General features: G+C 47.1%; 1 protein-coding gene across 1 annotated transcript in view; it reads left to right on the top strand.

Moving 5' to 3' along the window:
- GGCX (gamma-glutamyl carboxylase) overlaps positions 1 to 12,337 on the top strand; it is a 50,038-nt gene extending 37,701 nt beyond the window's left edge. The window contains exon 15 of the mRNA XM_066593105.1: positions 12,056 to 12,337. Within this exon, the coding sequence (XP_066449202.1) occupies positions 12,056 to 12,209 (154 nt within the window). The 3' untranslated portion in view covers positions 12,210 to 12,337. The remainder of the gene's footprint in view (positions 1 to 12,055) is intronic.
- The last annotated feature ends 1,582 nt before the right edge of the window (positions 12,338 to 13,919 follow it).

Here is a 13,919-nt window from a genome sequence, read left to right as displayed (position 1 = left end):
GCGGCTTCACACGGACATATGCGCAAAAACACACACAAGGTAGCGCAACATATTTGCGCTGTGATTGAGTTGCTTTTGCGCATATTACTGTACTTGTATGCTGGCTGGGTCATTTAACGTGGGCGCAGGACACAGCCACAGTTATATGGCTATTCATCCTAATTAGTTCCAGATGTGTTCTCTTTCCTGTGAAATTGCGCAGCCCCTATGGGGTCTTAGGTGCGCAAGTGCACACTAAAATAAAGCATGCATTATTTTTTATTTTATTTTTTTTCATGCACGCGCAAAAATGTGAATCATTTCATATTGCACACGCGAATACGTCCGTAATATTGGGCCGTGAATCTCGGGCTGATATTACGCTTGCCAGTGTTTTTTTTTTTTTTTTTCATTCAAAAGCATCGCTTTTGGAAAATGCCGATCCTCAGGCTCATGTTCCACACGCCTCAGAGGATTGCAGGTGTTGCTCGTTGATTTCAATAGGCAGCATCACATCACACGGTATGTGAGTGCCATGCAATGTCTTTTAAGGTAACATTGAAAATAACACCAAAAGATCGATGAAGCAGTACCCACCCTTGACTCGAGCCATCTGATGCAGACCGCGGCAATCTTGACTCGCATCTGAAACGCATTTCATCCGGCTATGTTCCAGGTGTGCTGAACGGCTGTGGAGAAAGTCGCAAAAGTTCGCAGACTTTCTCTACTTCAAATTCATGCTCAGAACCTACAACCTCACCCTCCACCACGCCAAACAAGTCTACGCCACCTCTCTCGTCTCCTTACTATCTCATAACCCGAAACGGCTCTTTGACACTGTTTACTCCTTCCTCAACCCTAAATTGCAGACCCCCCACTCCCACCCCACCCCCGGAATGTGCTACCTCAAACTATTTGTGCGACATGTAACACACAAAACTTCAGGCGTGCCCTAAAAACGCACCTCTTCAGGGAGGCATACCATATCCCCTAAACCAAACCCCTCTGTACTCCACCTGCTAGCATGCAACCTGACCTACCGACTACAATCCCTGCTAGCTGTAATCAACCGCTCCCTGCAGCCATATCGATTCAGCCACCATACAGCCTGACCATTGTCTCTGTATAGCATCCCTCACTCTCCACCTTGCCATACCATGCAAATCTACAGCCCCTTTACGTTCCGTATCATCCCACTATTTGTAGTATGTAAGCTCGTTTTTTTCTGTGTGACTTCGTTGGAGCAGGACCCTCACCCCTACTGTCTCCATCAACTGATTACTACATGTAGCCATGGTTTTTGTATTTTGCATTTTGGTTCTGTTCTCCTTGTCTTGTCAGCGCTGCAGAATATGTTGGCGCTATATAAGTAAAGATTATGATTTGATAGAACATGCTGCGATTTTTTTTTCATCTTCACAGCATTGCCGTGAGGAAAAAAATCGCTCATGTGAAGTCCATTCGGTATTAGTGTATCTTGACGCCACCAGGAAGCTATGGGTTTGACAGGAGGAACGCCCCTGTCACACCCCCAGCTCCCGAGTGGCTTAATAATACCGCTGCTGCCAGTGTACTGTCCCTCGCTCCTCCCCACCTGCTTAACCCGAAGCTCCTGGCTGCTTGGTGTCCCCGACGCTGTGCTGCCCCGTTCTGCAGCAAAGCGAAAGACAGCGCCGGTGTCAACCTTACGCCGCTGTGTCACTGCTTGGTGGAGCTCTGGACACTGACTCCTCCGCTGTGGCTTGCGGGGGGGGCCTCAGCAGACGATCCGCGACGATTTCTCCCACTGCTGTGTGACTGCCCAACGGAGCTCAGCTCACTCACTGCTCTGCTGGGGCTTATGGCGGTGCCGCTCCTCACGCTCCCTGCTGGTGCTGAGTGACTTCTGTGCTAGCCGTTCTGCTGGTGATGCGCACCGCCGCTGTGTCCTGCTGCACCACTTTCATGGACTCAGCTGTCAGTGGGTCTGCGGCTGTGGCTTCACCCCTCCATGCTCTGGCAGTGTCTCCTCCACGGCCTCCAATTATATGAGCAGCGGAACAGCTCAGGAGGCTGCAAAGGAAAGAATGGCCAGCGGCAGAGGGGGATTTCTGTGGTGCCTACAGCCAACATTATCGCCATGGCAGATGATGGCCACATATTCTCCTGGGCAGCCAATCCTGGTAGGGGCGTTGGTTTGGGGGGGCATGTATCTTGATTCCACCCATTCTGCTGGTGGCGTCAAGATACACTAATACCAGTCCATTCAAAAGAATAGAGTTCATATTCGTGCGGGTTTTGTGCAGCTCGCAACGCACAAAACTCACGTGAGAATGAGTGAATAAGCCCTTAGTTCTCATTAAGACATTTTTATAGTAAGCATGTATCTAGTTGGAATGGCTGATAACAGAAAACGCCAGAATGCATTCAGCTGCACAGCAGATAGTGATACAACTGGCTTACTCGGCATTCTGTAATACATAGAAATACTTCGGGTCAAGAGGGGTGACGTCTCTCCTTAAGCAGAGCACCTAAAAAGTGTGTGGAGACACCTAGGAGGTGAGTGGGTCAGGGGATGGCATTGTCTCTTCCCGCAAAGAGAGTACCTAGAAGGGGTGTCAGAAGACACCTGAGAAGTAAGTGAGAAGACTTATAAGGTCATGTATGCTCCTCTGGGTAATTTATGCAAATAAGGAAGATGGAACAATACCTCTGTAGCGCCAACTATTGGATGGCAGCATTCGTTCAAATCAATGTACAACTTTTAATAAGTTTGTGAAACAAAGATTGGGCATGGCTTTCTAAGTCTTCTCGCTCACCTTTCCGGTGTTTTTTTCACACCCCTTCTGGGTGCTCTCCTCTGGGAGAGATGATGCCGTATCCTGACCCACTCACCCCCTAGGTGTGCCCACACACTTTTTGGGTGCTCTCCTTAAGGAGTGATGACACCCCTCTTGACACACGTCACAGGTCTCTCACCAGCCAAGCCAGAAAACTAATGCACACTGATGAGGGGCAAATACCCCAAAACAGCTGTCTGTGTATGGATTTCTGGCTTGGTTTCCTATTCACAATCTTCGTTTCACAGACTTGTTAAAAGGTTGTACATTGATTTGAAGGAATGCTGCCATCCAATAGGTGGCGCTGCAGAGGTATTGTTCCATCTTCTTTATTTGTAGAAATAATTCCACATATGGATATTGTGGACAGTTTTGGGCCACAGGGGGCAGTACTGGGCCTTATTCCTAATATATTAATGACATGGTAGAAGGATTGTACAGTAAAATATCAATATTTGCAGATGATACAAAACTATGTAAAGAAATGAACAGGAGAGGACAAAAGTTGGTTGCAAGAGGATCTGTATAAGTTCGGGACAGAAAAGTGGCAAATGAGGTTTAACACTGATAAATGTAAGGTTCTGCACATGGGCAGAAGAAATACCTGTCACCCTTACACACTAAATGGGAAACCACTGGGGAACACTGACATGGAGAAGGACTTTCAGGATCTTAATTTGCTGTAAACCAAACTGGAGCAACCAGTGTCAGGCAGCTGCTGCCAAGGCAAATGGTATCATGGGCTGCATCAAAAGAGGTCTAGGGGCACATGATGAGAACATTGTTCACAGGAGTGATTTGGATATTCCCTCAGACCGGCTCGCCATTTGTTTCAATGGGGCCAGAAAAAATATTGCATGATGTGCTAGGCGCACAAGGGTGCGATGCGGGTTTTCCCATTGAAAACAACTAAAAGCTGCGCCAAAGGATGCCTACTTCCCTGAAGTGATGGGGGGCATTTTTGACACAAACTCCTCGCATCTGCAGGAAGATTGCACGTTCACAAACGCGATAACTGGCTGAGTTTCACGGTCTGATACTGTGCATGCCTGTGTGAAATTAGCCAAAGAGTACGCCCTTCTGATACAATATTACATCTTATATCACTGATTACTTCAGAAGGGTCGGTGAGTCCGGGATTATTCTGATTGGAGGCAGGAAGGAAAAATGGGGAAAAATGGCTTCTACCTCATTTGTTTTTTTTGCCTTCCTCTGGATCAACATTGGGGGTAAAAGGCTGAGCTGGAAGGACCTGTGTTTTTTTTCAGCCTTGCACCCTATGTTACTATGTAAGGTGCAGGCCCTGTATGTGGGACAGAACCCTGCAGAGACCAGCCAAGGCACGCGGCTGCTGTTATCTGACCGTTCTGTCGGTCCCTCCGCAGTACATGTAAATAACATTCCTCCAGCCCTGGGAATAGGATTTAGTTTAGTCTTTACTAACCCATTCTGCCAAAATGTTCCCACCCATTGACTATAAATGAGCGCTTGTTTCAGTGCTGACCATGCAGATCCGAGACTCCTTATCAAAGTATTGCAGAGGGGGGTAAAAGTTTAGCGCTTCCTCATTCGGCCAGCAGGGCCGTGTGGTAGATGTGCAAAAAATCCCAATAAATGTGGCTGCAGCCTGCATGTTCAGAGCTCCGTTCACTCCTTTCCTGTAAAACTGGTTCTAGTATTGAAGACGGCAGCTACATGGTGTACTTGAGAGGATGCCAACGTGCTGCTGCCTCATCACAGACCTTGGTATATCATTGGCACCAATGTCTGATCGCTAGAACAGCGCTCTAAACTAAAAATATTACTTGGGTGCCTTTGGCTGAAAATATAAAAAAATGAGGAGCCACATTTAGATGTATAGGTACATATATCCATAGAGGAGAGCACAGTATGTATATGCCAGGGCCTCCTCTGTGCGTATACTCTGTATACTATCTCTGTGCCACCCAAAGGTCCTGCACAGTAATGGCAGCAATTGCTGCAATTTTTCTCCCGTGAGCGGAAAATCGTAATTGGATTTTTGCATAGCACATTATGGCAGGTATTTGCTCCGGAATCCGGGGGCAGACGCCGGCCCTACACTGCACATTCGGCCGGGCGCATTGGGCCATAGGCTCCTATTACACAAGTGCCATTAATGCTTGTGTAATAGTGCTAATTGCTAGGCTGCGCTTGTGCTAGTGGCTGCATCTAGCGCTCGTGTCTTGGTACCCTTAGGCTATGTTCATTCGTAGAGGTTTTTCCATGAGGACCCACGTGGATCCACAGTGTTAACAATAGCGACAAAGTGGATGAGTTTCTTAAATTCTTCTCCATACGCTGTGGTAGTTGACACGTGGTGCGGATTTTAAATTTACAGCATGGTAATTATATCACTGGGTTTTTTGGTGCAGAATCCTATCCTTCTAATCAGGGGGGTTAATGCCGCACCAAAAGGTACAGATTTTCCACTGTAGACATTGCATTGCAAATCCAAGCCATTAGTACATAACCTCAGGCTGTGGCCACACGGGGCGGATTTGCCACGGATTTGTCATGCGTCTGCACAGAAAATCCACAGCATTTACAGTAGCAGCAATGTAAAGGAGATTCTTCAAAGCAGCATGTTTTCCCGACAATTCCCGCCACAGCCTGGCATTTACCGCTATTACACACTGTTATTGTTCATGTAATAGCGCAGATTGCTGAACTGCAGCTTTTGTTTATAGGTCCGCCTGGCAATTGTTGGGAAAGGCAAACACTTGCAGTTTTTTAGCCAAAGCCAGAAGTGGATGCAGTAGGGAGGACATCTTCCTGTATGTTTCTCTTTATTTAATCCACTTCTGGCTTTTGCTCAGAAAACTGCATCAAAAACTGCAAGTGTATTTTCCAAAAAATGCTGTGTGTGTGTGTGTGGCCCCTCTTAGGCCACGTTCACATGGGGCGGATTTGCTACGGATTTTCCGTGCGGACCCTCTACATGAAAAATCTGGCATAGCAGTGGCAAAATGGATGAGAGTTTCAAAATCCCTTCCATGCGCGGCGGAAAAAATCCGCACAAAACCTCTGCAGAAATTGACATACGGTGTGGGGTTTAACCCCTAAAAAACACGGCCTATTTTGGTTATAAGGGCGCAACGATTTTTTTTTTTGAGATTCTTATCTCAACTTTTTAAAAGCCATCACTTTTTTTCCCCATCAACATGGCTGTGTCAAGGCTTGCGGTTCGCTCCCGGCTCTAACGGCTAGTAGTCACAGCCGGCTCCCATTACGGGATGGTGTGGGTTCACTTCTAAGCCTGTGCCATCTACTGGGTGTACGTTTATGTCCTGTTACCTTAAGTGCCCCACTGCCTTAAGGGGTTAAAGCCGCAGCATGCCCATTATAGCACTGGTTGTGCTGTGGATGCCACTGCTGGGTAATGAGGGGGTGAAGTCTACATCAAAATCCACACCAACTGGTGATTTCAATGTGGATTTTCCGCTGCGGACATTCTGCAGCCATCCGTCCTGTACAGACATAGCCTTAGGGTGCAGGCACACATGTCCGATTTTTCTGTCCAAAGAAGAAGAAGAAGAAAAAAAAAATCAGTCTCAAAATATCAACCTTTCACTTAAATAGGTATATATGCACACAGGAATTTGTTTTTTATTTTTTTTTTAGTCTGATGAATTGTCCGAGTCGCAGCATGTCCTGTTCTTGTCCAATCTTCAGATGAGACTAGCACATGTCAATATGCTGTGTTCAGCACATCGGACAGCACATACACGGGATATCTGAGAGCCGTCTGATGCGAGAATCTCGGGCGAAACTTTTTTATTGCCCCCGTGCATCGTGTACCCTCACTCTGCTAATTTCGGCTGGCAGCTGGACTCCTCATATTGTCTTAACTGACAAGTCCAGGTGCCGGCCGCCATTATTGGGGCTCTCTCGCCTATGTTTTGTGTAATAACAGTCTAATGATACAAGACAGTTGGAAGTCTTATCTGTGCTCACATACAATGTATTCTGCCCTGTTATCAGCCATGGGAGAAGTTCTGAGAGAAGGTCCAAGGAAGCCTCATTGTTATTTCTTTAACTTGCATATCTCCAGATTTAAGAAACCTCAAGACATTTACATACGGGTGTGATTTGATAGCTTAGTGACTCCTTTTATGAGATCTTAGCTGTAGGGTCAGTGCTCCTTTATATTGTGCTCTGTGGAGAGCTACGGGTTGTTGGTTGCCACTTTACAAAACTCATTTTACCGACCTCAGAAGGATGGAAAGCTGAGTCAACCTTGAGCCGGCTACCTCAACCATGCAGGGATTGAACCTGCAACCTTCAGGTCATAAGCGAGAGCTTAGAACTGCATTCCTGCTGCTTTAACACTCTGCATCACACAAGGTTAATGACTTAATAACTATGTATAAATATATCAGGGGACAATACAAAGATCTCTCTCATCATCTACTTATACCCAGGACTGTATACATCTCTCTACATCTAGAGGAAAGGAGGGTTCTACACAACATCGAAGGGGGTTCTTTACTGTAAGAGCGGTGAGACTATGGAACTCTCTGCCTGTGGATGTGGTGATGAAGAACTCACTAATACAGTTTGAGAGGGGCCTGGACGACTTACTTGAGTGATACAATATTACATGTTATAGCGCTAATTACTTCAGAAGGGTTGGTGATCCGGGGATTATTCTGATTGGAGTCAGGAAAAAAAATTTTTTTTCCATAAATGGGGAAAATTGGCTTCTACCTCATTGTTTTTTTTTTTTGCCTTCCTCTGGATCAATATTGGGGGTAATAGCATAGAAGACATATGTCCATCCAGTTCAGCCTATGTTACTATGTTCCAGTATTATCACCCTAGCCTTAATGATGGCATCCCCTGTTCATATACCCACCCCCACTCCCCTATGGTTAGAATAGAAAGCTATTCTGTGGCTGAAACTTGAGCGGTCCTTGTAATTACAGGTCAGACGTTTATCAGAGGACGGCCCTTCACATACATCTCTGTTGCAGGCCCCATCTTTCCTCGGCATAATCGGCTGTTTATCAGAAGCAGCATCAGATTACCCTGGGGCTTGCATTTTGAAAGGGGGTTCTACATGTTGGCACAACTCCTTTAAATACATTTAGAGTTGTTTGGCAAATCGTGTGCATCCGAAAAAACACTGAATGGCTCCTTGAAAAGGAAATAATACTGACAATGAATTTTTCCTATGTTTTCATTCTAAAGATTAGCATATGCACTGGGGATCCTCCCGGCCTATGTGTCAGATGTATGTGTAGGCCCCATCAAGCACCTGAGGCAAGAGTGCCCTTTAGGCAGGTATGTCGGCATACTTATCGTTGTTGTACAGACTAGTGTACTTGGCTGTACTATTGTATACAGAGGCATCCAGAACTGTAAATGCACCCTGTGGCCTCTGTGACACTGTGTGTGTGGGGGTGTGGGGTGTGGGGGACAGGCACTCCTGTTACTGATGATGATCTCACGGGTGCTGTCACATAGTTATAATAGAGGAGAACACAGCTCATCCTCCTGACTGTATGCTTACTGTCCCCGTCGGCAGGCAAAAATAGTACATTCTCTAGCTATTGCTGTGCTGATGCAGCTTGAGATAGATGTGAAAGCAAAAATCTCACTATCGCAATGGTGATCAGAGGCTGCATGAAAGTGACTGCAATATACACTCAAAAATATTCCAGAAACTAGAAGACATTGTTTTGCTACAAAACTGGGTATGCCGTTACATCTCATGTAGATATGGAAAAGATTAACGTTGTGGTGTGATTTAGTTAAACGGTCTTGCTATCTGGGGCCCTAAAAGTGGTTCCACCCTTGGCCTCTAAAAAAGGCTCTCGGAGGCTCCTTGTGTGTAGTGGACCACTTCCACTTGTGTAGAGCTTGTTAACCACTAGACGTCTCCTCCGAGATTTCACTCCGTTACCAGAGTCTGAGAGGGGCGCATTATTGGAATGCGAGAAGCTGGATGGTCGTATCGAACAATTGGGCGCCACCTGGGCTGTGTGACCAAACTGTTAGGAACAGTGGATGTGTGAGGGTGCACAAGGTGACCCAGGCGCAGGATGCCCTTGACAGACCACCACTACAGAGGGTCATCTGATTGTCCGACAAGCTCCAACTGTTTCGTTGTCTGCCATCTAGAGACAGGTGACACCATCGTTACACCCCTGTGTCTGTCAGGCCCCCTTCCAGAAGTTTGGCTAAAGGACATTTGGTCATTACGTGTTCTGCCTTTGACATTCACCATCGCCCCTGTTTGCAGTGGTGTCATGAATGGCAAAACTAGACCGCTCCGGGGTATAACTGGGTTGTTTTCAGCAACAAATCCAGGTTTTGTTTGGGCACTGACGACGGCCATGTTCATGTCTGGAGACGTCAGTGTGAGCGACTCAATCCTGCCTTTGCTGTGGAGCGGCACACTGCCCCCTGCTGGTATGATGGTTTGGGGGGGCATTGCATACAACAGTTGGGTCCTCTAGTAGAGGTTCAAGGGACAATGATAGCTCAGCGATATGTTCCTCTCATGGCGGCTTCCACCAGGCATTTTCTAGCAGGCTAATGCTTAGCTGCACACACAAGGGGGTCGCCCGGTCACCAGATTTATCGGCTATAGAACATGTTTGGGACCAACTGGGACACCGACTTCAACAGCCTATGTGTTTACACAATCTAGAGGCTCAGTAACAGCAAATGTGGACCGATATGTTGTAGGATACCATATGGAACCTGTATGCTTCCATGTTCGCCCGTATCACATCTTTTATCCAAGCTAGTGGCGGCCCAACAGGGTACCAGAGCCTCCATGCCCGCCAGTATCACATCTTGTATACAAGCTAGAGGCGGTACAACAGGGTACTAGAGCCTCCATGCCTGCATGTATCACATCTTGTATCCAAGCTAGAGGCGATACACAGGGTACCAGAGCCTCCATGCCCGCCCGTATCGCATCTTGTATCTAAGCTAGAGGTGATACGTCAGGGGACTAGAGTCTCCATACCTGCCCGTATCACATCTTGTATCCAAGCTAGCGGTGGCCCAACAAGGTAGTAGAGCTTCAATTACAGGCACTCAATTACAGCAAAAGTGGACCAATATGTCGTAGGATACCATATGGAACCTTTATGCCTCCGTGCCCGCCCGTATCCCATCTAGTATCCAAGCTAGAGGCAGTATAACAGGGTACTAGAGGCTTCATGCCCACCTGTATCACATCTTGTATCCAAGCTTGAGGCGGTACAACAGGGTTCTAGAGCCTCCATGCTCATCCATATCACATCTTGTATCCAAGCTAGAGGTGGTACAACAGGGTACTAGAGCCTCCATGTCTGCCAGTATCACATCTTGTATCCAAGCTAGAGGTGGTACAACAGGGTACTAGAGCCTCCATGTCTGCCAGTATCACATCTTGTATCCAAGCTAGAGGTGGTACAACAGGGTACTAGAGCCTCCCATCACGTTTAGTTTTCTGCAACAAATGATCCTTTTTGCTGATATTGTAAGCACAGGGAAAGTTTCATTTGATTCCGCCGTCTCCGTCGAGGGGAGGGATGTTAGTATAACAGACAACCGCATGAGTGCCGGGATACAAAAATGTGTTTTTGCCAGAGTGGCCCTCTAATACACAAGGGGAGATCTATGAACCGGTTTCAGGCATGAAGAAGTTGCAAAACTTGGCACAAACCCCGCTTGTGGAAAACTTTAGTGACTTTAACAGGCAGGCCGTGCTATGCCACTTTTCAAAAAAGGGGGCATGGCTCCCTGGGCCGACACATTTCAGTATAATTTATACCAGCAGCTAGTGTGGATTATACCAGAAATCTACCCCAGCTCCTTCTGTGTAGAAGGAAGACGCTGAGATGCATCTAATATATGAAGAGGTGTGCGCCATTGGGTTGATGATGTCCCATTTGGATGGGAGGACCCAAGTGCTCACCTCACCGCTAAGGTCGTCAGTGTTCGTGCAGAGCGTTAAGATGGGCAGAGTCCACCGTTAGATCACAGGCTTCTCGCTCAGCGCTTCATCTTCTATTTCATTGCCCTGAACGAATTTTGAGCTATAATCAGCCTGTTTAAGTGGCCCTAAAGATCAGCATATAAAATGCCGATCTTACTAAATCTCAACCCCAAATCTTTGTTGCACCATTGTGCTAAATGCTGGACAATGCAAATAGTGTAATGCATCATGCCAGTCCAGCCTGCTGTTCCTACATCTGTATAGGCTTATGGTGGGTATGATGATTGCTCCTGGATGGCTTTAACCCTTTTAATACTGTCCCTGCTGTAGCTTTTTAACCTGTTTACATAGCAGTGTGAACAGCGGCCACCATACATGTCAGATTCCACTGGGTTTCCCTCTACTTTGAGGGCAAAAATAGCACTTCCTAATGGTACGTGCAGCCCTTTATGGTGCGCCTGTGCTCTCCGCTCCTAAGCAGAACAGTACAGACCCTCTTCTCACCTTTCCATTCATGGTACGGGTCAGATTAGAGGGCAGAACAACACAAGTGCCCGCTCAACTGCAAGCACCACTTCTGACTCTTCTCATTCACATCTACGAGTCAGCTCATTAGTGAACACCCCAGAAATAGATGCATTTAAATAGACATCTATAAAAAGGCTGGGAAGCTCCAGCAACCTTGTTTTTAGGGCGACTTCCCATCAACTGGAAGTGCTGTGGAAATTCTGCAGAATTTAAAGTACAAGTTAGTTGGAGAGGATTTAACCCTTTCCAATCCACTGTCTGACGTCTAAAGACATTATGATTTAAGGCTATACAGCTCCGATGTTGGAAGACATCCGTCAGGGTTCTCTTACTGTATACTGCCAGCCACTCTGCTGTCGGAGCCTATCCAACGTGTCACCTCATGCAGTACTGGCTTTAGCCAGCAGGTAGCGCTGTTGTATAACAGCAGAAAAAGAGTAAGCCCCCTAGGAAAACCAGGATACAAATTGGATTGGAAAGGGTTAAAGGGACCAAAATAAACGAAGTTATGGTGCGGTCTTGTATAGGAGAGCTGACGACTCCAGATCTTGTCTATTTATGCGGCGGAGTTCAACCCTTTGACAAACGAGTTAAATCCTGCAGCAGATCCACAATTAAAAATGCGGCCAACTGGTCACCATTTCTGTGCCCACTTGCTGCGGACCACCTGCAGCGAGTATGCCACAGGTGATGGTGGCCTTACGCTCTTCCGAGCTCGTTGTCATGTTTAGCACATGCTGTGAGAAATCACCTACATTGTTGTCTTCCGCAGTTTCCTCATGACTGCCATTTCCCTTCGGAACCTCCTTGTGGGTAAGCCACCGTTGGAGCAGCTGGCGGCAGAAGTGGCCTTTGCCAATATTAAATATGAAGATCCAAGACAGCAGGAAGCCAAGCAGCCGGAGCCAGAACATACAGACTTGTGACCGCCGTTTGATTGTTCTTGTTGGGACTATTTTGTAATTTTTTTTACATGATGCATCAAACTGATAACTTTTATACCCGGGACTTTACACTACATGATGCAGTGAAAATAAAGCATTATTTTACCTAATGTCAGGAGGTGAGACTATTGAAACTGCATATCCAGAAGAGGTAGACCGTTCATGATCTGCTGTAGTCAAATTAGGTGTGTATTTAATAACACCCATCCGAAAAACATCCCCATCACATCCTGGATGAGTTGACTTAGTATTTGCCTAAGGCCCAATGCCCACGGCCGGATTTGCATTGCGGAATCGGGAGCCGGTGTCCGCCTCTGGATTCTGCAGCAAATTCCATGCCATAAGCATGCAATGTAAAGGCGGGTTTTCTTGCCCACGAGCGGAAATCTACTGCGATTTTCTGCTCGATGGGGGTTAAAATCGCAGCATGCTCTGTTTTGAGCCAGATTCCATTCGGACGGTTTCCATTAAAGTCAATTCTGGCTGGGGAATTTGGCTGCATGAATTTGTCTTAAAGGGGCCTTCCAGGTAGTGCTCGATGAGAGCTGTGCCTGCAATAATGAGCACCAGCCACTCCAGCGCCAACCCTGGTGTAGCCTGGTACTGACTGCCACACCCCTTTTAAGGGTCCGTTTAGACCTGCCGTGTGAATGATGTCAGAGTTCGCTTGGGCGGCCTGTTTATACAGGCAGACACATCGTCGGCTCATTCTCTCTATACGTGAATGAGAACGACTGAGCGATCACAGTGATTTTTATGCCTGCGTGCAATGAATGATTTATCATTCAAGTGTTGGCTGTTTACACTAAACAATAATTGTTCTGTGTAAAGCGGCCTTCACTTTCCTTCGGTCGTAGAAATTGTACCTGTTCGTACCCATGCAGATTTTATATAGAGTGTAGTTGGGTCAGTCTGATTCCCAGAGCTACTTCCCCTACAAGTAAGGCCTGGGACACCGGCTGCGTACCAGCATTGCATCTAGAGGCTTGGGTGCAACGCTCATCAACCACGTGCCAGTCCGCCATCTGATACATGAACAGCCCGCACATTGCCAGGCATTCGCATCTCCGACTTCTCATCTGGGATAGGCCGCCTGCAGACGTCCGGGTCGAATCCCCTGCGAGAAATCCTGCAGCGGGACCTGAGCTGCGCCCCTGCAGGGACCAGTGCGGCTCTCACCTTCTCCTGGGGCTCCGGCTCTGTGATGTGCCAGTGCGTAGTCGGGGCGCCGGGCGTGACATTTCTGTGCGGGTTTATGCAAGACCTGCACAGAAATAGAGCATGCCGCAATTTGTTTTCCATGGGTTTTCACGCGGACAAACTGCGGCAGTCTGACAGGATTGCATTTGTAATGCAGGCGGGCAGGGGTGGAAATCCTGCTGCAGAATTTCCACCTGTGTCGAAGGCCATAGGAACAAGACTTGCAAAGGTTTGTTTTAAATACAGTGCGCCTATTAAAAAGAAATAAGTCCATATGCCGTCCTTTTATGTCCATCACATGGAGTTCACACCTGCTAGCGTGGCAGAGGTACAAGCCAGCCTGTTCCTAGCAGCTGGTATAACATTGCACGGTGGCAATGTGCTACTAAAGGATAGGACCGTCACCGGTGTGGTCTGACTTCTTGTATGGGGTTATTACAAATAGTCTTACAAATATGAAACCCTCCAAACTCCTTCATAAGGCCGATACAG

The sequence above is a fragment of the Eleutherodactylus coqui genome, chromosome 2 (assembly GCF_035609145.1).
Source record: "Eleutherodactylus coqui strain aEleCoq1 chromosome 2, aEleCoq1.hap1, whole genome shotgun sequence".
Taxonomy (NCBI): domain Eukaryota; kingdom Metazoa; phylum Chordata; class Amphibia; order Anura; family Eleutherodactylidae; genus Eleutherodactylus; species Eleutherodactylus coqui.
Note: the sequence above shows the minus strand (reverse complement) of the source record. Positions and strands in the feature narration are given on the sequence as shown.